The 23,619-nt window shown below is 38.6% G+C and overlaps 2 protein-coding genes across 4 annotated transcripts; one reads left to right on the top strand and one right to left on the bottom strand.

Annotated features, from left to right (window-relative positions):
• Window positions 1–838: 838 nt before the first annotated feature.
• On the top strand, window positions 839–11,866 carry nup54 (nucleoporin 54). Of its 3 annotated transcripts, none has more exons than XM_023280886.3 (15): window positions 839–986; window positions 1,457–1,567; window positions 2,821–2,904; window positions 3,084–3,119; window positions 3,658–3,744; window positions 4,512–4,670; window positions 6,092–6,318; window positions 6,408–6,595; window positions 6,707–6,903; window positions 6,995–7,049; window positions 8,183–8,276; window positions 8,652–8,759; window positions 9,591–9,710; window positions 10,542–10,652; window positions 11,224–11,866. In XM_023280886.3, exons 1-15 carry the CDS (start codon window positions 944–946, stop codon window positions 11,350–11,352), a joined length of 1,749 nt encoding a protein of 582 aa, XP_023136654.2. In that variant the 5' UTR covers window positions 839–943; the 3' UTR covers window positions 11,353–11,866. The 3 variants fall into 3 exon arrangements, with proteins under 3 accessions (XP_023136654.2, XP_035809026.2, XP_023136655.2); XM_035953133.2 differs by having other exon boundaries at window positions 3,084–3,248; XM_023280887.3 differs by lacking the exon at window positions 3,084–3,119.
• A 2,423-nt stretch (window positions 11,867–14,289) lies between these two features.
• On the bottom strand, window positions 14,290–21,972 carry LOC111575638 (serine/threonine-protein phosphatase with EF-hands 2). Its single transcript, XM_055004083.1, has 19 exons — window positions 21,737–21,972; window positions 21,296–21,365; window positions 21,147–21,164; window positions 21,010–21,069; window positions 20,791–20,918; window positions 19,348–19,402; window positions 19,016–19,191; window positions 18,788–18,902; window positions 18,637–18,683; window positions 18,391–18,557; window positions 18,209–18,245; window positions 17,699–17,848; window positions 17,239–17,583; window positions 16,949–17,134; window positions 16,350–16,492; window positions 16,014–16,120; window positions 15,251–15,414; window positions 15,059–15,146; window positions 14,290–14,770 (listed from the first exon to the last, which is right to left on the bottom strand). The coding sequence occupies exons 2-19, from the start codon at window positions 21,345–21,347 to the stop codon at window positions 14,586–14,588; spliced, it is 2,223 nt and encodes a 740-aa protein (XP_054860058.1). The 5' UTR covers window positions 21,348–21,365; window positions 21,737–21,972; the 3' UTR covers window positions 14,290–14,585.
• Between the last annotated feature and the right edge of the window lie 1,647 nt (window positions 21,973–23,619).

The raw sequence follows: 23,619 nt of genomic DNA, 5'->3' as shown, positions 1-23,619 counted from the left end.
GGGGAGCATATATAAAATTAACAGGGTTGGGCCAAGGACACACTAAAGGTTCACACCATCTAAACAGTACTTTTTATTCTACCCAAAATACTACATTCTCCAACCGTATGTACTTTTAAAGGTTCATTCATTTAAAACACTAGTTTCTGTCCTGGAATTTAGTTTGGTTGCTACAATTAGCATGGTGAGCAATTTCTCTAATTAACCCTCCTGTTGTCTTCATTTATAGGCACCAAAAAATATTGTTTCATTGTCTGAATAAAATCCAAAAATTCAGCAAAAAAAATCCCCAAATTTCTGAAAATTTGCAAAACCCTCAGGAAGAAAATTCCAATAATTCCTGAAAAGTTTCCCTTAAAAGTTTTATTTTTAAAAAAAAGAAAACCCAATTTTGGCAAGAAAATTCTTGTAAATATTTTCCAAAAATAAGTAAAAATCTTCTAAAAAATATCTAACGTGATTCCATATATATCAGTGAAACTTCGAAATTTGCTGGACTTTGGTTGATTTTTTTAGTGAATGTTCTTAAGAAACTTTTTTAGCATTTCTTTTTTTCACCAAAATGTTCAAAGATTTCCCAAAAATGCTGAAAATGTGGACATCAGAAGTTTCACTGTGAAAACATATATATTTTTTCCCACATTTTCAAACTTTAAAACGGGTCAATTTTGAGGACAACACGAGGGTTAATGCGATTAGGTCATTATTAGGTCAGATACTATGACTGCTAAAGTCCTCAATCACAAGAAATGGATGAGTAGATATAACGGTATAACAAAATAACAGAATATTTCTGCTATCTGCCGTTCTGTATTTAACGTGACTTCTGCAGCAGTGTTCCTCTCTTTCCTGGACGCCAGGTGGCGCTGATGCATCGCTGTGTCGGCCGATAAGTCACTGAACTGAACAAGAAGAAGAAGCCAGTGGTGACACAGTAGTCAACATGGCGTTCAGTTTTGGCGGCGCCGCGAGCAACACAGCGGCAGGTACGGACGTTTTTACTTAATGTTGGGTTATTTTTTAAGCTTGTAAATATAGTACACATTCACTATCAAAACAACGGCACTTTGGTGCGTATACATGATTATTAAATATAAACGGTTCACTCCGGGCTGCCGTTACGGTTGAGACCTGGAATCATCTACCGGCTAACGATAAACTAACGTTAAAAGCTGTTCATCTTCTACATATGAACACTAAATACTTTTTGAGCCAGATATGTAGAGATATATCGTTTCAGCGTTAAAATAGACTTCATTGAAACCGCGCTAATGCTATTTAGTAGCGTACTCTGAGCCTGCTTTGCTAGCTGTTTTGGCTACCAGTAGTCTTCACACGTTGTTGTTTTTTCCTGGTAAGCTAACGTTAGCTGTGAACCAGATGAGCTCGATGCCTGTCAAATTCAGCTTTAACGATTACTGTCATGCATCTATAACGCTTTCTGTTTATGTAAAAGGCACGTCCGGGTTCTCATTTGGTTCATTTGGTGCCAACAAAACCACAGCGTCAACAGCGTTTGGCTTCGCCCCCGCAGCCACCACCACCACCGCCTCATCCGGATTCGGCAGTAAGTCCACAGCTCTGATCCACACTGGGGGGCTCCTGTCTTTGGTCATCAACAGCTGCTCGGCTGTGGTGCTGTAAGAGGAGAGACTCAGCTTGTTAGTTAGAAGTGAGACAAGGACTGTCATTCAGCAGCCTTGGAGACAGTCCTGCATCCTACAGTAGAAACTATTTAGGAAGCAGCTTTTTTTGGAGGTGGGAGCTAAACCAGACGGACATTTTCTCTACCTACCAATTCAAAACTTGATTTCTTTTTTGTATAAGCTGAATTTATCCGTGATGTATACTCCCAGAGAGAGGGCCTTAAGAAAAAGGACTAACTGGGTGGTTTGACAAAAGTACATCGACAAAAAAAAGTAGGGCTGAACAATTTGGAGGGGGGAATATCAAAAGTTGGTTTGTGATCCAGTTTTTAAAACTCAATTTCAGTTTATTATTCACTGTAAAAGATTTACAATGTGATGAGATGCTAGAAAAGACACTGTCAAAACTGTGACCATCACAGAAGGAGGATGGCATGAGCTAAAAATTGTATTTTTGATTTAGAATTGATTAATTGTCCAGCCCTAATGCACAGCTGCATCCTTAATGGAAGGCTTTAGGAACACCGCCTGCACCGAATGAGCCAAAATTAAGTGGATTTTTATTCTGTTATTGTGTCCCTTTTATGTTTTCTTCAACACTGTCCTCTCTGTAGTTGAGCTTACGTATTGTTGAGACATCACAGAGACCACTGGTTGAGGTTAAGCACAGCAGGATATTCTGGTTAGAGTTCTGGTTAAGGTTGGTGTAAATGGAAACACAAATAACTGAGGAAACCCGCAGTGGTATACTGTACTAATACTGAACTAAATTAAGTAACGATGATAGTTTCTGTTAATCTGTGACACAGTAATTTGAAATACGTCTTAGACTGAATAATAACAGAAATACATGTTGGTTAGAGTAAAAATCAAACATTTGTGTTATATTTCGAAAATCTCTTTGGTGTGTTCAGATGGAGTACATTATTTTGTTAGTGTTTTGGTTTCTCCACTGTGTTTTTTAATAGTTTTTTTTATTTTTTAAACGCAGATTCTTGATGATAGCAGTAGTTTTTTGGCTTTCTGAATAGTACTATTTTGTTTTTATCACAAAGCAAAGTTATGCTTATAATTTGTCTTGACTGTTCTTAAGTGTCCTTTCATTTTGTATTGATATCTTAACTGTGTGCTGGTTTAGGTGACAACTTGTTTGGTTTCTGCTCTGCTTTTGTAGCTCTTACAGCTCCTGGTTTTGGGGCAACCACCACCACTGCTGCTGCACCAGCCACAGGATTTAGTTTTGGCTCCACCAATACTGGTAAGACGCATATAATGGTAGTAAATCATGTAGCTTTTGTAATGTATTTCTAGACTGATCTCCTTTAAGGCACTTTAACTATTTTAACAAATGATAAGCCCATGCTAAGTGTGGCATTATGTCATTTAACCCCTCCATGTCATTCTCTCTTTCTTGCTGCCTGCCTGCTTCGGCTGCAGGATTTGGGGGGCTAGGAGCTGGAAGCACCACGGCTGGTGGGTTTAGTTTTGGGGGGTTTGGTTTAAATGCCAACCCAGCAGCAGTCAGCTTTAATGTGGGGTGCTTTGGTACAGCAACCACCACTGGCACTGTTTTCAATTTTGGTAATAGCCTGGCTAGCACAGGTAGATGACCTTTGTGATTCTGTACACTCTGTGTCTGTAAATACACATTTTCATCCATTTTTCACATCTTTATGGTGTAGTGATTTTTTTTTTCATCTCACCTCTTGATGCATTTCATAAAACGTGAAGAATTACTGTTTATATTTGCATGAAGAGACAAATTGTTGAATTATCGACTCTTCCCATTTGACTGCTGTGGAAAGTCAGTACATTTTCACCTGTCTGTAAGTCAGAAGAACAATGTCAATTAAGTCAAATTTGAATTTTTTAATAATCCTAAAAGCTTTCTCATGATTTTGTTCTTCTTCTGTATGTTAAGTAGTAGTTCATGATTTCATTCTTTCATTCTCTTGCTCCTATTTGTGTCACTTCTTTTGTGCAATTTGTCAGGATTTGTTTTGTCTCTCAGGCACATTCGGTGGCTTTGGGACAACAACAACAACTGCTGCTGCACCGGGCTCCACTTTTAGCTTTGCTGCCCCCTCCAACACCACAGGTCAGTAACAGAGCTGCCTCCACTGCTTTTCAGAACTTTATCCTGTTTTGTTGCTCTTTCTGTTTATGTACAAGAAACTAATATACATGCACATGGCATTAATAAGACATCTGGTAAGTTTGGATAACTGAAAAAAATCATCAGTCTTCCTAAAACCATTCTGAATGAAAATATAAAATAGGTTCTCCAATTGGCCAAATTACAAAACAAACGCTTTTTATTAATATGTAAATACCATCACTTTTCACTCAGGGAAGACTCACTGAGGCTCAGGGAAGTTAAAGATTAATTGTTTATGGATTAAATTATTAACAGGAATTAAATTGATTACAAAATGATGAGGCGGAAGACGAGGGGCAAGCAGTTTACTTGTCAGAAAATGTATTGTAAATTTTGTGCCGTACAAGGTTGCTCCTTACTCTTCATTTAGATGGAGTTACAGATGTATTTGATGACATTTAAGTGGGGAACAGTGTATAGAAATGGTTTTAAAAATTAGATTAGGAAAACTCATTTTGATTAACACCTCAATTCTGTTAGTCCTCTAAACTGCCCTTCCAGAATTGTGCTGTAATTTACTGCCTCATATTCAGCTTGCAGCTTAAATGCCAACACTAACCAGCCACAAGATGTCTCACTCACTCTACCATAACACGAGTCCTTCCTGTTATTCCTGCAGCATATGACACTGTAGGCTTAGCTGGTGTTCAGCAACATTAATGGAGTTTATATTTTAACACTGTTGTTGGCACATTCTTGTGTTTTAGGAGGCCTGTTTGGTAACACGCAGAACAAAGGGTTTGGATTCTCGTCTGGGCTCGGCACAGGGGCTGCTGCCGGGACATCAGGATTTGGAACTGGATTAGGAACAACTGGCCTGGGTGGGTTTGGAGGTTTTAATATCCAGCCAACTCAGCAGCAGCAAGGTGAGAACTTGTTTTCTGAAATAATGTTTCTGTGCAAAGATTTGAAAATTAGGATGTGACCAAGGCAACCATTGCAAAGACTTTAAATCTGATATCTGCATTGGGGCTTTGAATTAGTAAATTACTTATTGACTTTTCAAGGCAATATGTAAAGAAGAAAGACCATGGCAAACATTTATAGTGTCATTTCAGGACAGAAAATGTCTGCTATGAATTGTTTAAAGCACCCAAAAATGTGCAAAAAATTTTCGGTCAACATTTCAACCTAAAACTTGTTTTAAATATTGTTTTTAACAAGTGTTTTTTCCTGATGCTTAATGTTGTACAGTTTGATTTACTGTTAACGTTGCTTCTGTTTTTTCACAATCTTTTTTCTTTGAACTCTAACCTCAAAAATGTGCCTGCTCAGGAACTGTGACCATCCAGAAGGGGTTTTGAAAGTCTTTTGCACAATTAAGTGTTCTTAATTCCAACCCAGTTTGTTAGTATTTTGTATAGATAAGTTTTTAATATTTTAAATTACAGTTTTTCATTTGTGTGCTTTGAGGCTATTTTCAAATCTGTGTTTTGCTGTGATTGCACCTTGCAAAGTTCTGGTCAAGTCATGCCTTTTTGTCACCTCAGACTACATCTCAGAGTTCAGAGAATTAAATAGCAATGTGAACTTACAGGGAGTGAGGCAGTTGCTGTGATCTATACATATATTTCACAAGGTGTATCTAAAGAATTAAAGTTTTCTCAGAATGGGCCTTTCGGGAGTAACTGCATGTCAGCAAGCACAATAGCTTCATGTACAGTAACAGCAAGGAGTCTGTATTACCTTATTTTCCTGGGGCCGCAATTAAATAGATTTTTCTGACCATTTGATAACCAAAGATTTACAATATGCTTGAATAAATGAAACCCCAATTAACAAAACTTGTTCATTATTTTATTATGCTTGATTCTTCTCATATTGGTTCTGGTGAGTTTCTTTGTTATTGGCCAAAACCTCTTTGGGGCTTGCCAAAAATTCCTCTCTGCAGGAAAAGCCCTGAAAAGCACAAATGAGTACATTTGTTTTGTTTAAAGAGACAATAATCAGGCTGTCCTCTACATAGTTGGTTTAAAGCACAGCTAGTACTCTGGAAACTCTGGCATTTCACAGAGTTCAGAGCAGATTCAGAACAATCTGTGCCGTGCATCTCCTACCATTGTACAGAGCATCAACAAGCAGCGAAATTTAATATTACAGCTTTAATGTTATCATCAGTTTAGTAACATTTAACCGAAGCTTGGCTGTAGGCTGCAAATACAGCATGTAAAGTTGATAAATTCACATAAAATGTTGTAACATTTTGATATTACCACAGACATAAGGAGAAAATGTAAAGAACAAGATAATCTGACCTGTGATTTCACCTCTCTTTCCCCTCGACCAGGAGGCTTGTTTGGCCAACAGGCCCAGCAGCAGGGTCAGGCTCAGCCCACCCAGCTTTACCAGCAGGTCACCGCTCTGTCAGCTCCCACTTTGTTAGGCGACGAGCGAGACTCCATCCTTGCCAAATGGAACCAGCTGCAGGCGTACTGGGGCACCGGGAAGGGCTACTACAGCAACAACAACCCGCCTGTGGACTTTACCCAGGAGAACCCGTTCTGCAGGTTTAAGGTGATGGTGGATATCAGTGCAGCAGTTGGAAATGATGCTTAGTTGACTCTGGAAATGAAATATGGTCATCTGTGTCTTGTGCTTCTCAGGCGGTGGGCTATAGCTGCGTCCCAGTGAGTAAGGATGAGGATGGTTTAGTGGTTTTGGTACTCAATAAAAAGGAGGCTGATGTGAGAGCTCAGCAGCAGCAGCTGGTTGAGTCGCTGCACAAAGTCTTGGGAAGTAACCAGACACTCACTGTGAACGTAGACGGTGTCAAAGCCCTGCCCAGTGACCAGTAAGTTTTTACAACATGTCACACACACACATGGATATCTACTGTAATGCCTCCCAGTGAGCGGACTGTGGTCATTCATTTTAATCAGATGTGCCTCTGTGTCTGTTTCAGGACAGAGGTTATTATTTACGTGGTGGAACGTTCTCCTAATGGAACCTCCAAGCGCATCCCTGCTACGACACTCTTCAGCTACCTGGAGCAGACCAACATTAAGGTCCAGCTCACACAGATTGGAGTGGCCATGTCAGTCACACGCACAGAGCTGTCCCCAACGCAGCTCAAACAGCTGCTGCAAAATGCTCCAGCAGGTAAAAATGCGCCCAAGGGTTAGTGTCAGATTAAATCAATTTGTATGTTGTATTGAAACAGTAACTAAGATATGCCTTCTTCCATCACCAGGAGTAGATCCCATCATTTGGGAGCAGGCTAAGGTGGACAACCCTGACCCAGAAAAGTAAGTTGGTTAAAAAGATCCGTTCAAGGCTTTTCATAAAGGCTGGTGTATTGATTAATAGGAAAAAGGTGAGAACAGTTATTAAAGAGTGAGAAATCTTTCAGTCCATTCATTTAGAATATTTTCCCCACAACTTTATAAGATTTAATTAAACTGGGTCTAACCGCTCCTTGACACATTTACAATATAGTTCACTGTTAAGAGAAAAGCATGGTGTTATTTTGATAATTAATTATTATAAAAACATGCTCCTCATTTTAGCTGTGGTAGTGAATGACGTATAACAAATCAATGGAAAAATTTGGAGGATATATAGATGGCTGTAAAATGTGTCCGACATTAACAATTTCTTTAAACAGCAATTTTGAACTGCACACATAAAATCATAAAGAATACAAACACAGCTCTTTCTGTGTGTGAAACATCAAAGTGGCAGCATCCGTTTTTTGCAATGCAAAGGAAAATTTCAAATTCAAACTGCACCAGATTATATTTATCAATAGTAGTATGTGCCACAGATGATGTTTCCACTACCCAAATCCAATACCCTGACAGATGTAACAGCTGAAGTTATGCTTTGCAACTTTTTAGCAATCTGTTCTCTGTTTAAAATTCGTACCTTACTGTGCTAACCGCTATGAGACGACATGTGTTGTGAATCTGCACTATACAAATAAAATTTAATTGAAGTGATGGCTGTAGTGGACAATCTGACAGAACTTTATCCACACAGATGTTGATTATTATTTTTTTAATAATTTGGATGATTTCTATGCATCAGTCTGTAAGCATATTAAATGGGGGTGAATGTGTAAAACTTACGGACGTTCTATATAAGCTGGCTTGTATGCATAGTCAGATTTGATATGCATAGTGAACAAGGCCATAGTTTTTGATACAGAAGCTAAAGATTGGAAAACTGGAAAATTAGTTCACCTTTAACTTGCTTTTTTGTTTGTTTGTTATCCTCCTACATGCAAATGGTTCAAAACAATCATATTTCTTTTTCCACAAAACAAAATGCTTTGGTCAATTTATACAAGTCAAGTTTGATCATGACGCTTTACTTACAGCATGTATAATAGCACTGATCGTCCTTCTTTGTTAAGATGCAATTTTCATGTTTTCTCCAGGTTAATCCCAGTGCCTATGGTGGGTTTCAAAGAGTTACTCCGCAGGCTGCAGATCCAGGAGCAGATGACTAAACAGCACCAGACCAGAGTGGATGTGAGTAAAAATAGAGCTGATTTTGTTTCTAGTTTTACTCCGTGAAATGTTAACAAAAAATAAGACTGACTGGACATAGTCTCAATGCTGTTTCATTATCAACGAAGGAATTTTGGAGCACATTTTGTGGTGTCAAGGACAGTACACAGATGTCCAGTTCATGCCAGCAGCCAACAGGTTGTTTTCAGTTGGAGTAACTATTAGAAATATAGCTGTAAGTGGTGGCATCAGCATTTAGCAGTGTTTTAAAATCATTTTGGCTTATCTAGCTTGAAGCTAGTGAGGTAAATTCTCTATATATTTGCTGTCATAGCTATGTATCTGTTTACAATTTTCCTCCCTCCTGTTTTCACTCATGCACACGTTTGCTTGCAGATTATCTCCAATGACATCAGTGAACTGCAGAAGAACCAGGCGACTACAGTGGCTAAGATTGCCCAGTACAAGAGGAAGTTGATGGATCTCTCTCACAGGGTGCTGCAGGTAGCTGCCTCGTCTTTCTAAAGGCCTTTCAGACACGCAACCCTTTTTGTTAATCTTACAATTTAACATAAGTTTTTATGTTTGAAGCAACAGCACATGGATCACTTGTACATGAAAGTCATCACAACAGTCTTACTAATAACACCATTGTGTTACTTTCAATGCAGAAGTCTGAAGATTACAACATATAGGACATTATACATTCAGTGCGCCTAGAAAGTAGTCTTTTAAAAGCCTTGGCCTAATCCCAGACATCATTTGAAAGCAACAGGTGTGACTGCAAAGAGGAATTGTTTTGGATTTTTTTAACAAATCAGTGAAAATGTTTTGCAAAAAGGCTGGAAACTAGTCAGACACCAGGATCAGGGAGCTGCTTTCCCTTTACACCAAGGACAAGATAATCAGGCTGCTTGACAGGACTGTAACTGGACTATTGGAGTTATAGATTATTTGTAACTTGAACCAAATATTGCATGCATATTATAGCTCTGTTAACCCATACTAGCTTGTTTGAATAATGCAGTTATAAACATTCGAGCGTCTGAACGACACAAAGCTGTCATTTCAAAGGCTTGTAGAAGCATCAATGCGACATATTTTTATATAGCATTTATTTTGCCATATATATCTCTCTGGAAATGGCTTGACTTGAATACATTTAGGATCCTGGCTCTTGTCTTCTATGAACAGTGAAATGAACTGTGATGAGTACCATTTAATTGCATTTAAATGAACTGGCACTGTCTACATCTCTCCCTGCTTTATTATTGATTCTTTAGTAATTCTTCTGTGTTTATTGCTCCTCCTCCTACTCCTCTGTTTTCCTGGTAGGTGCTGATCAAACAGGAGATCCAGAGGAAAAGTGGTTACGCAATCCAAGTGGATGAGGAGCATCTCAGGGTGCAGCTGGACACCATTCAGTCTGAACTCAATGCCCCCACACAGTTCAAGGCAAGTGTGTCTAAACTGTAGAAGCAAGTACACACTAAAGGACGAATTTTTCCACTCATTAAGCCGAACAATTAGACTTGATGACCCCAGACATGCAAATCTGCGTGTTGTAATTACCAAGTACTCTATTTTTTTTTCTGTTAGAAGTTGTAGTTTGAAGCATTTCAAATTCAGGAGACAGCGTTTGGGTCTTGAACCCTCTGAATTCTATTGGTTTGTGGGATTCTTGGCTCCTGTCACATTTTTAATAACTGTGGCATGATTTTTCACTGCAATATAAAGTCCTCTATGGAAACAGCACGCATGACTACGAATAGCAAGAGCTCAAAAATGTCTTCTGTGCATTACAGTAAAGTTATGTTTCCCCTAATCTTAAAAACCATTAAGATTGAATGTCTAAGTTTACAGTTTTTGTAAAATAAATTCACATAGAATCAGTATGTACAACATTTTTCCAAGTGCCCACATGTGTTACCAATACTGGAAAAACTCTGCATAGAATAGATATTTTACAGCTTATATTTTAAGTTTGTTCCTATACTTGTCTCCTATTTGCACAGCCTGCAGTTCAGCCCTATTCGGCCAAATAATCCCTGTATTTTGCACGGCTGATAAATGTTTTTTAAATTTTTACAAACAACAGTTCAGAGGGTTATGAAACAGTGTTTTTCTTATTGTTGTTATTTCAATGGTTATTTAGTCAAAATTTGCTGAATCTGATTGCATTTGAGAATCCAAATCAATGTTCTGTTTTTGGAAACTGTTAGAGATCAAACTACTATATGAGAATTTACTTGATGTTTCACATTTTTGTTGTCTTTTCTTATCCAGGGTCGGTTGAATGAATTAATGTCCCAAATCCGGATGCAGAACCACTTTGGAGCCGTGAGATCCGAAGAACGCTACAGTGTCGATGCAGACCTTCTCAGAGAAATCAAACAAGTGAGTCAGCACATTCACATGCTTATTTTCACAGCTGTGTCTTATAGTTCTCTGGCAAGTATTCATCAAACAACCAAGAGTTACTCGAGGAATCCTGCTGAAACTCACCCACTAAGTAAAAGCACTACATAGGAGGACTTCTGAAGTTTCCTACACTGACTTGCAACAAATTTCCCTCCAAGTACTCATCATGTGTATAATCTCTGTTGAGGTGCTATTAGCTTAATCAAAGTGACTGACAAAATAATCTTCGTTGCACAGCTGCATTTTCAGTGTTGCAAAAAAAAAAGTGCAACATTGAGAAAAGTTTGGTTTCTTCAGAGACGGCATGTAAGATTGTGTCCCTCACAAGGTCAGTGTCAGAAATCTTTTGAAATATCCTCTGAGAGGCATTTACTGTTGACTCCTCTTAAATCCTTTTACTCCTAAATCTAAAAGTAGGGCTGCAAGTGTGTCATTGAGATTTTTAATGCACACCCAGACTTTAAGCGCACAGTTGTGACTGTCCTGACAATACTTGTGTTTTTTTTTTTATGCATGAACTAACACTTTGCGTATCTCTCACTTTCAGCACTTGAAACAGCAGCAGGATGGTTTAAGTCATTTGATCAGCGTCATTAAAGACGACTTGGAAGACATCAAACTTATAGAGCACGGGCTGAGCGACAGTGGACACTTGAGAGGAGGCATCCTGAGCTGAGTCTGCCAATCTGTCCAACAACACACCCACATGCTCAGACCTTCAGTATCAGTCCTATTAAACGTGCCATCTTTCACCCACAGCAGTCAGCATTTTATCATGACGTTTGATTAATCTTGGAAGTGATCGGTTTGCTCTAGCTTTGATCTGAGGAGGGCTATCTGAACATACTCATTGAAAAGATCCATTTGAATTCGTATTTGCTTTCTTTGTCACCATTTTAGCAGGTTCATCGTTGGCCCACTATCCATACCAGCAAAACAACGACTGATTAATCTGTGCTTCCTGGACTGATGCAGACGGCTCAATGGAAAGACTCAACATTGTCTAATAATAGCTGGCTTCCCTTATGTCAAATCAGATTATGGATATGAGACTATGATTGTGACAGGCATGTAAACAAGTTGTGGGATTGAGCATGTGTGTCATGATTGAAAACACTGTAAATACATCTTTGTATTTCTTTTTTATGCTGTTTAGAATATTAATAAATTTCATTTAAATTGAAAACAAATTCTTCGTTGCATCTCTTCCTTCCTTTTTTTTTTTCCTGACGTACCCCCACAGGCCAGTGATGGACTCGAAAGCATTTTCACCAGCACCACCTGTCCTGTTCCAACAATCTCATTTTAAATGTGACCATTTAACATTTAAAGTTGGAATCTCTGATTCTGGAGACAGATTCTTGATTTTAAGATAGTTGATATTTAGTGGGCATGTGCCAGATTTTGTTTAACCCATATACACTACCAGTCAAAAGTTTGGACACCTTCTCATTCAATCCTTTTTATTTATTTGTATTATTTTCAACATTGCAGATTATTACTGTAGATCAAAACTTGTTTACAACATAATTCCATATGTATTCTTTTATAGTTTTGATGTCTTCAGTATTAAGCTGCAATACATACAATAAATAAAAACCACTGAATGTGAAGGTGTGTCCAAACTTTTGACTGGTAGTGTATTTTAACATCAGTGTTCAAATGTTTCAATCAATCAATTATACTTTTAGCGATCTATTTTAACTGTTTAACTACTTTAGACCAATGGTTTCAACGGTTGATATCTAACATTTTCGTCTGTTAGCTATCTGTTCATTCTTGTAGCTGATATTTTCCAACTGTTTTTCCCAATTTTAGCTATTTAAATTGTTCACCATGTATAGCTGGCGTTGCTATTTATTTGTCAATGCTTATGGCTACCAGTTTCTTGTTAGCCATACTTTCAGGTTGCTAGTTCAACCACTAATTCACTTTTTTACCATTTCTTATTTCTTTTTATTTATTCATAGCTTTTGTTTGCCTATTTACAATGTTCATCTATTACTTTTAGTTATGTGTTGAATTCTATTGCCAAACCTGTTCAAGTCCACTTAAATCTTTAATGAAATTGTATGTATTTGTAAACTGCTACTTACCAATTCCAAAGCTGTCTATACTTTCAGCTAATAATTTCTACCAGTTTATTCCCAGTTTTAACTAAACTATTTCTTCCATTTTGTTTAGCAAACAGTTTATTTATTTCTTCATAGCGAATTGCTAACAATTCCAACTGTTTATCTGGACTTTTTGCTAATAATTTCCTCCTGTTTATTGACAATTTTCCTGGGGTTCCTTGCGCTGTGTATCCATCCCAATGGCTAACAATTTCCACTGTTTGGCACACTTTAGGTAGCTATTTCCAACATGTATTCACCTTTTCAACATTTTATCTTCTTTTTTTTAATTATGTATGCATGCTTTCGGCTTATGGGATGTTTGAAGCTAACTTTCTGTTTTTCCTCGGACCTGCTAAGGTCCTCTCAAATCTTTAAGTAAATAGTTGTTTTTTATTTTTATTTTCAGATGAGTTGAGCCAATCTTTCAACATACCCCCTTGCTACTGCAGATGTACACCCTGAGGTACTTGTACCTCTGGTTGGGAGTGACTGTAAAGGTGTTTGTTTTTCTATGTGAACAGTGCCACTTTCTCACACGTCTTTTTGTATATTTGTGATGTGATGAGGTCACACGCATTTGCATTGTTGTGGTACTAATATGAGACACCTGATGCTATGCTAACTTCTTCAGACTAGCTCTTTCCAACATCTCATCAAAGTAGGGCTTGAGTTGATAGGATTTATGTCGTGGCTTCACATCCCTACAGGGCTGAAAGACTGACTGGCAGTTGAACTGATTAGGCAGCTTTCGAACGGATTATGTCCCCTCGTGCAGTAGGGTCACCAAGGGTCTGAATTTAGAGCACAAGTAGAAGTATACATCCTCCCATCTGTGTGGAAGGAGTAAGTGATGGCTGTAGTCATTTGTTTTCAGAAAAGTATGTGTCTTTACATGTAAAATGCTGGCACATGAACTAATGCTTATTTTTGGTTGATGACACAAAGCAGACAGAAAATTAGAGTTGTTAGATTAATAGCTAAAACCAAACTGGTCCTTGGGAAGCAGAAATCACAGAAACTGGACGATAAAAATGCCCATTCCCCAGAAGTAGTAGCTTTTGCTTTATATTGCTTTTTATTTTTCATATACAGTGCTGTAACTAATGATTATTATTTATTAATCCTTTGGATATTTTCCAGGCAAATTGGTCTGTAAAATTTAGGAGGGTAGTAAAAAATGCCTGAAGTATATCATCAAGTCTTCAGATGTCTTGTTTTGTTAGTTTATTGTCAAATAAGACAAAAAAAAAAGCAAACAAAACAAAACAAAAAAAAAAAACAGGACATTTGGGAGGCTGAACCTGGATAAAATTGGGTGTGTTTACCTTTAATTATTATTTGCTAAGTCTTTCTGGAGCTACAAAAGGCTTTGTACATTTTTTTCACACATGCTGTACTATTTTCTAAGACATGTAAACCAACTGTGATGTGTAAAAATCAGTGGAACGCCCCTTTAACTCTTCATCTCTTTGGGCCAGACATTGTCAACAGCACACTGAGCACAAATGTTTTTATTCACCAACTAAACAGGTAATACAAAAGATACAAAGGATAAAAAAAAAGAGCTAAAAAACACACCCTAGGAGATAGACAACATCTATGGTGCATCTGGACAAATAATGCACTCAGTTAACCTACCTACGTCATATGATGAAGTGCTAGTAACCATTCAAGCTTCCTCAAATGTGTTTATAGGTGATAAAGTCCACCCAAGGTGGTTCTTTGTGTTTTCTATGCCGCAGATCATCAGGAAAATCTAAAATGGTGCAGCTACAGCTCTTGGTCCAGACTGTCAGGTATGTGCAGAGAGGTCCACCAGTCGGAAAGCCTCCATGAACTCATTAATATCGATGCTGCCGTCCTTGTTGAAGTCGATGCTCTGAGCCAGGTCTGCGATGGCCTCATCACTGATCTCTGTCTGGAGATGAGAGCTCAGGAGCTTCCAGGTCTGACGGAATTCCTCGAAAGAGATTGAACCTGGAGGAAGAGGCCGTTGTTTTAAGCTGCCAAAATTGTTGTATCGGAAATCTCTATTGTGTTGAGAAGCACATACTGATTCACTTTAAGCTGGTCTTATAAGGTGTTGGGCTTAGGAAACTCTGCACATGTGCACACTAGCTGAAGATTGTGTCAGCTACTTATAGAAACTCTGGTAGTGAAACCCTATTGAGAAGTGGCCATTTTATAATACCAGCCAATCAGATAAACAGGGTAGTGTATGAGGTAATGTTCATAGGTAGAGAAAGGGTTGGACGTCCTACTGACCTGAGTGATCTGTGTCTATGATTCGGAAGATGGTTTCCAGGTTGGAGTGGTTTTTGTACATAGTCTCTAGGATACTGGTATCAGAAATCTGATGGATGAGACAATGATATGTTTTTAAGTGTGTCGAGTAACCAGAAATTATTTTACAACTCTGTGAGGAGTAGAGGAACACAAAGTGAGACATTGAAGCACCTCTAGTTTGGGCTCAGTGATGGAGAGCTCCCTTATCCACTGCTGGTAGTCCACCATGCCGTACTTGGTGCTGTTGACTAGCTGAGGGCGCAACATCCTCCAAGGCAGACCCAGATTCAGTACAGTCTCTGTGGCACTGGCCCAGTGCCTGAGAGAGATCATCCCTGAGAAACAGACCAGAAGATGCACTAGTATTTAAATTCTGTTATGCTGCCTCCACATGTCAGTGTAGATTCTGAGCCATACGGACTGTGATAATCTTAAGTGCCTCAGTAGAAGGTAACTCGACTTCTTTTTTTGGTTCTTGAAGACATTTCATCTCCCATCCAAGAGACTTCCTGAGTTCTAACTTGAATGGTGGAGAGTCCCTGGTTCACAGTATAGGGGAGACCCAAGAACCACTTCACAAGTGCATGGAATAACACAGGACTCAGCATCCATGTAGCTAAAGGAAACGGCCATCGGAAGAGCCCACTCTAAACAGAGGAGGGGTTGACAGCACCACTTATCAGATACTTATCATGCAGTCCTGAGGTCTCTCCCCAGACAGTTTCACCACCATTAACACGGGTCATTAATGGACCGTGAACTGTGTGATTTTATGGTGAGAATAAATAACAGGGTCCACCCACCCTTTAAGTTAGAAGAGAGAAGGCCTCTTGAATGATAGATGAAACGTCTTCACGAACCAAAAACAATGTCCAGCAGCATCTACTTTCTACCTTTCATTGTTGCTGTTTGGCATTGAGCAGCTACTGAGTACCTGTATTGTTGGGATCAAACTCCTGGAAGGCACTGATGAGATCTGACTTGTGTACAAAGAGTTGTTCTCTCAGAGCTCGTAGAGCTGATCTTTCTGTCCACCCGACACTGACAAAAAACACAGAGAAAGAAACATCTCACTAATCTTTCTTATTTTGTATAAACCTTGGAATTACTGAGAAATTGATGTTTCAACCTAGTTGCAACTGCATTATCACTTTCATTTTCTTGAAAAACTCTAGATCAGTTTAACTGTACATATTTTAATGGCGACTGCTGATTTGTTAAATGGGCATCTAAATTTAATATCAGATGTGTTTGCTTTCAAAGTGTGTACCTTTGTGTCAGGGTGAGCTCCCTGCACGTCCTGCTGGCCTGATACTGGATGAAGTGAGGGACCAGATCAGGGCCCATTCTGATGTAGGCTCCTCTATTGCTGCCAACCTCATAGTAGTTAGACGCTGAAAATATAGTCAGCACCTGGATGCAACAGAAGAAAGCCAGTAAATTTGCAAACTGAAGCTGCATCGATTAATTGATTAGTGGTCACCTATTAAATTAATCAGACAGGCAAAAAAAGCTGAATTTCTGTTTCCAGCTTCCTAAATCTGATTATTGTCTGGTTTCTTTGCACCTCTCTGACAGTAAACTGAATACCTTGGGTCTGTGGACAAAACAAGAAATTCAAGGACATTATCTTGGGCGTTAAGAAACAATGATCTACATTTCTCACAATTTTCTGGCATTTTATAGACTAAACTACTAATAGAATGTAATTTAATAATCAAGAAAATAATTGATGGATTTATGTTGAAAATGATCAGAATTTGTTGTCTAAATGCACAGTATCTGACCCGTTCTTGACAACACTTCTCACCCATCTTACGCTCATCTTTCCTTTCAGGACCTGTACCTTATGAGTCTCTTTGAGCTCACCCTGCGGTTGTGGCAGAACTCATAGCCATCCTGTTTGCACTCATGGGATCGGATGAGGAGCTGGAGGTTGTGTCTTTCCAGCACCTCCTCAGTGACATCTGGTCCCCAGTAGCAGCCTCCACCTCGCACCTCGTTGGGGATGCAGCCATTTTGAGGCATTGGGTCACTCCATAACAGGTCTACTATCTGTATGGATATATCTGTACTGTTAACTAACCCATCAAACCAGTCATAAGATGTTAAAATACGTACATTAGAGAGAATTGCTGTGTATATAAACTGTCACTTACTTGTTTCCATTCTTGCTCATCTGTCTCTGTTCCTGCAGGCTCTGAGTCTGAGTCAGACTCTGACTTATTCATTTCTCCGTAGGACTGATCAAACCCAGCCAACCTGCGTCTCCTCTTCAGCTCATCTTCCAGCGACCAGCTCAGCTGATTGCTGATAGGCAGATTGTGGAGGGAGCGCCGTGGGGGATTGTGTCTCTGAGCCGAGGCTGGGCTGTGGTGAGTCAGAGAGTACACTCGACGCCGACCTTCCACTGGTCCGCCAGCCTCTCCATTCCTGCTGTTCTGACTCTTGCTGCCATTGACGGCTTGTTGGCTCATCTTAGTAGGCCTGAGAGCCGACACATACTGCACACATTCAAAAACATCCGGATTAAATAATGCGTTTTGGATTGGACTGGATTTACTCCTTGCAAAATGCCCAAAATGAACTTATTTAATTGAAGCTGCAAGCCTCTCTTACTCTGTGTCTGTCCACTCTTTCTATCACATTAAGGTCTGTCATGTCGGAGATCCCTCCATGAACAATCAGAACCTTGTGATCGATCACTGTGGCCAGAGGCAGCCAGCTGAAGATCTTTTGGAGAAGTTTTAGGATCTTCTTGCCATGCACCTGCAGACCAAGTTTGGTTTGGAATTACAATTCTGAACTTCGTTATTGTTTTATTTGACTTTTAGCCATACATACACGTGTCATTACTGTGATCATCCTTGAAGTCTCTTATATGGATTATCATGAAATTTTATACAAAAATTATTTATCCTGGGGCTGCACAGTAGCTAATTTCTAATTTCAGGAATATAAACACATTTAGACATTAATGCACCAGTAGTTATATAACAATATAACACTTTCAGAAGCCATTCACTTTAGCATTAAGTTTTGTTTTGATGGTTTGAGTACAGTTTGCAAGTTTTTAAGGAATTTAAATATACAGATTTTACTTGTAATGTGGCATTTTTTTAGACTTACCCTGTATTTTCCCAAAATTTCTTTAGTGAAGCCATATCTGAAGAAAACACAAAATAAATATACAAATTAGCTGTAGGTCAAATACAGAGCACTGACATTATAAAGTTAGATATGAGGCTATGAGGAAGCTATATATATAAAGCAGCAAAACAGGCAGAATAAGCCAGTAAAGATGAGCTTACCTCAGGTTAACAATGTGGTCCTCGTGGTTCCCTCTGTTCAGGTGAACATCGTTGGGATAGACCAGCAGGAACCCAAACAGGATGAGCAGAATCTCCAATGAGTTCTTACCACGGTCCACAAAATCTCCATTGAAGACGTACGGTTTCTCAGAAGACGGCAAACCATTCTGTACAGGTTAAGTTCAAAGTGCTAATTAGAATTAACCCGTCTGACTGACAGTACGATCCATTACATGATTTGAATACCTTATAGAATATCAACAGCAGATCCTCAAGGTGCCCGTGTAAGTCTCCTGGAAAAGATGTTAGTGACGACTGTGAGTGTGCAATGAATGTTTCATGAGCAATTAAGAGAGAACATCAGAGTAAAATCTAGGAAAGGCCTGCTGTTTTGTACCACAAATTGTAATTTCCTGGTTATGGCAGACGGAGACATAATTGATGTTTGGAAGAATCCTTAGAAGTCTCCAAGTCTCTCCAAGAATCTGCAGAACATATCGAGCATGGAGCTGCTACTGGGAAAAACACATATGAATAAGCTGAGTTCTGAAAAAAAAAAAGACAACAACTACTTTTTCTCTGCTTTGAGTACCTGTAATTAGTGGCTTCATTAGTTTGTTCTTACTTGTTTGTGCTTGAAAGCTTCCATGAGCTTTGACACTCCGCAGAAGGTCATGGGGAAGGTCAGATGGGGGCCGGTGTAGCTTTCGGGTACCTCAATGCTCTTGTAGCAAAAATATCTTTCCCATTCAATGTCACGGCAGATTTCATTCTCACGAAAGATGTGAGATATTAGGTTTCCTTCATAAAGACAGAAAGAAAAGAAAGGGAGGTGGATCAGTGCAGGAGGGGAAGAGTCACTTTCTGTTTCTCAGTAGGGAGCAGATTGAGTGAGCTCAGATTAGCCAGTGATCTAATGAAACCTACAAATTAATGAGTGTTGAGTCATTGTCTTACTTTCACTGCTGGCTGGAGTGAAGTGGTCCATCAAGAAGCCAAAGAAATTGTACAGCTGCACGAAGGGAAAATATAAGCTTAAAATTTAGATTTATTTGCGATGTCACTGCAAACATTCATGAACAAGGCTAAGAGTCTATTGCCAAGCTTATACAACCAGCTCTGTGAGACTGTTTGGGCAAAGCAAATCTGTATCTGAATGATGTTACTGTCTTATTGTCTTATTTTAAAGTTGGGGTAGGCAGTATTTTTGGCATCACTGAGCAAAACTACCATAACAACATTTCAGTACATTGTACTTAAATGATCTGAGAGGACTCTAGACTTTTGCACCTCTTCCTGACTCTGGCTTTACCCTGATAAGATGAGATAGTATAAATAGCAACAAGGTCCCTGATGAGAACAGGATGTGCATTGAGTTAGATATAGGACTTTCACTCAAGAGATGTTTGAATCCCAGGTAAAGGTACTAATGAATGTTGACTTTTAACACAGCAATAGTTGCACATTTGAAGTTTCTGCTCATGCGGTGGGAAGAGCGTAGGGCAGAGAGAGGAGCAGGAAGAGTTGCAGGAGGAGAGCTGTACCAATTGAAATTGTGGGTTTTCTATTATTATTTATTTTAGTCTTTTCCATATTTTTTGCGGACTGCAGCTTTGAAGTGTTTGTATGCTAATATATAAGAACTAGTCTGTATAAATTATGTGAGAGGTATAAAGGAAGCCATCTATGTTACTGAAACAACAGTGTATAAACATAGGAGGGTGTCTACACCACCACTTATCAGGTGCTTATAATGCAGTCCTGAGATCCCTCTTTAGGTAGTTTGACAACCATTTACACTTCAAGGAATCTTAGGTTGTTAAAATCACATGACCTGTGTGACTTGGGGGATGAGAAGAAAAAACCTGGGATTCACCAGGGGTGAAACTACTTCAAGAACTTAACAGAGGTCCAGTTGCCTTCTAATGAAGCACTCAAGATTTGATATTTTGCACTAAATGAAGGCACAGCTGGTGCCGAGAGGGTTGGAATTATTTTTCAGATGTTCAGTCGTAAACCAAAGTACTGAACATGTTAAAATTTTGACTCTGATGATGTCGCTAAAAGAAAAGCCAAGAGAGCATAATGAGAACTGTTAATGTCTGAACTGGATTTCATTGCTATCCATGTCATAGTAAATCCAAAACTAAGGATATCTCCGATGTTAGAAGGACTCATCCTCTGGGGACCATGAATGTCCAGTAATGGTTGTGGTAGTCAAGATACTAGACTTCGAACCATATATGGGACTGGAATGCTAAACATCATAGGATCATCTAATGATTCACTCTTCAGGGACCATGAATGCTCTTACAATTTATTCCTCACAATGTATCTGTCAGTTTAGTTATTTAGTCTGAACCATGGTGATAGAAAATGTTTAAACCTGTGTGACCTCACCTTGATCTGATCTTGCTCTCCTGCATATTCGATCGACTGGAAGATGTTCCACGTGCACCTGCGTCTCATCTCCAGCCGAGCGACATACTGCCGGTACCAGCGCTGGATCAACAGAGCTGCTCTGATTGCTGGAGAAGGAAAAGGAAGTCAGTAAGTTGAGTTTATTTTCAGTGATCAACACCTTCATTCATTGTAGCATATGTATGCTGAAAGACGTACCTGTGGCAGCTTCACAGTGTGCATGACATTTGGGTTGAGATTGCAACCGTGAACAAGCACCTGCTGAGAATATTTCACACTCAGATTGAAGCTCAAGCTTTAATGGGAAAACATGTGGTAGAATAAAATAACATTACCTGGGGCTGAGATGCTCACTGAAAATGACATAAAAGACATGGATGTTAGTGTGATGTAGTATAAAAAGAGAATTTCTTAAATAATTTATTGATAATAATATAAATTAATAAATATTACAATATTTATTTATTTTTGATAAATGATGCACCTCTGTCACATTTCTTCAGCTGTAGTTCTGATTTTCCCATGCCACATCCCATGACCTTTTGCTGTTTTCACTGTCAGAGACAAAGATACTTTCATGAGAGCTTAGACATCTGACCTTGTGTTTTGCAACCTGGGCATAAGGCAATAATAGATCTCTATATAAAAAATAACAAAATATCCTATTATTACACACTATCACACCATTCTTTTACCTGTTTCACTACACACTTGACAAATGAGATGAAAACAGGACCAACAGCGACATGAACAAATATTTTGGAGAAATATGTTACATTTTACAGCATAACTGTGAAACTATAATTAGAAAAACGACTTTTGTATTCAATTTAATGTCTCCAACCATACATGCTGCTATGACAGTTGTAAATCAGAACAATCTAGAGCCAAAACAAAGCATCAAACCAGCCTAAAGGAAACTTACCTGGCCACGTCACCTTTCTTTCATTACTTCCCCTCACTTCTTCAGCACTTTTAAAGACACCTTTTCATTATAAACACTCCAGCAGAAGCAAAAATGAAGTATGCGTTATCTCTTAGACTTTTCCATTCCCGAGGCACAGCAACACGGTGGCTGTCATGTTATGTTTACACTTCTAGCCATCAGCAGAAACACACCAGCTAAAGGCTGCGAATATCAGAGCCGAGTGTCTCGCACAGTGATCACCTAATCAAAACAAGATGCAAGTGGATTAGGATTAGACCTTACTACCGCTGGCATCTACGCTGAATAAACACATGGCGGCTCTGATAAAGGGCAGCGGGTGTTTTGAAAGGAGGTTGTGTTGGTCTCAGCTCAGGACCTACGGTGTGCATCATGGTGACTCATATAATGAATATTAGCATCAATAGTCTCTTTCTAATTCCAGGGACATCTAACCACTGACTTGTCTGCACACTTTTCTTTTTTTCTTTCCTTTGGGACACTAATTTTAATTTTGTGACTGAATCAGGCAATTTGTTGGAGGAAATTGTAGGTTCTCACCCTTAACATTTAAGTTAGGCAGGTAAATTTGCACAATTAACACCGTATTAGTGTGTAATTAGTATTGTAGGGTCTTAAAGTTATGGAATTTAGTCAAGAAAAAATGTACTTCCAACAATTTTGTGGACGTTTAACCATGATGTTTAAATTACTCCCGTAAATATACATAATAAATAATATTGTAGGGTCTTAACCTTATTATATATTTATACTATAGTTATACTTAAACTTGTTAGGTCAATTCACAATAATCTTATTTCAGTCCTTAAAAGCACTTTTTACTCAGCAGCTGTTGTTTTAAATATGCCATACAGCAGTCACTTGACTTGGCTTATTTTTTAAATTTTTTTTTTTTTTAACATAATTTCCGCAGGATCACAAGAACAAGAAAATTACCTCTCATTCCGACTTCAAAAAAATCATTATTCAGAGATGGACTTGTGTTAACCCTGTAGTTAATAAAGATAAACAACTTAATTATCTATTTCTATATATTTGTAAAAGTTTGTTATAAAATTAAATCAAGTACAAACAAGAAAATCACTCAGAGAGCGCAATACTGTGCCAAGGCTGCTGATTTCCCATTATGGCATTGTCAGAAATGCAGCATTATTTTTTCTTTTTAGAAATGCAGCATTTGTTTATTTATTAGTTATTAATGATCAGAAATCACAGCAACATAGAATGTGTCCATTTAATATAGATGCACCCACAAACACACTGACCTTGCGCTGAGCACAGGTGTGTGTTATGCATGTGTACGTTGTGTATGGATACCGAATCGCGTGACTGAATTGATGGGACTCGGAAACACCCCCACATTTTAAACAGTTTTTCCTTGTATCATTTTAAGTCCCGATAAGTCCACTGTGGTGGATTTATAGTAGGATCGCAATTTATCCCCTTTGGAAGTTTTCCACTGTTGAATGATGGTTAGTTTATGTTGTCTTTTTTAATAGAATTTGCAAAAAAAAAAAAAAAAAAAAAACTTTAATGCCGCATGGAAAACAAAGTAAAGTGAATTAATTGAATAACTGACTTTTTATAGGTTTAATGGGTTGTATCAGTGTTAATGATGTAGTGCATTTACCTTCTGATATGTCCAACATTTTTTATCAAGTGTGAGATATTGTATGTGTCAGAAATTCTCCATCTCTTACAACTGGAACTAAACACTGGAGGCTAAACTTTTCTTCCCATATGACTGCATGTAAATATGGCTTAACAGACAAGACAACCACAAAAAGGAATAAATAATAATACACAGGTTTGACAAAAACTGCACATTGAAAGCTTTACAAAGGACCTATTTTTTGCAGGAC

The sequence above is a fragment of the Amphiprion ocellaris genome, chromosome 17 (genome assembly GCF_022539595.1).
Source record: "Amphiprion ocellaris isolate individual 3 ecotype Okinawa chromosome 17, ASM2253959v1, whole genome shotgun sequence".
In the NCBI taxonomy this organism is placed as follows: Eukaryota; Metazoa; Chordata; class Actinopteri; family Pomacentridae; genus Amphiprion; species Amphiprion ocellaris.
Note: the sequence above shows the minus strand (reverse complement) of the source record. Positions and strands in the feature narration are given on the sequence as shown.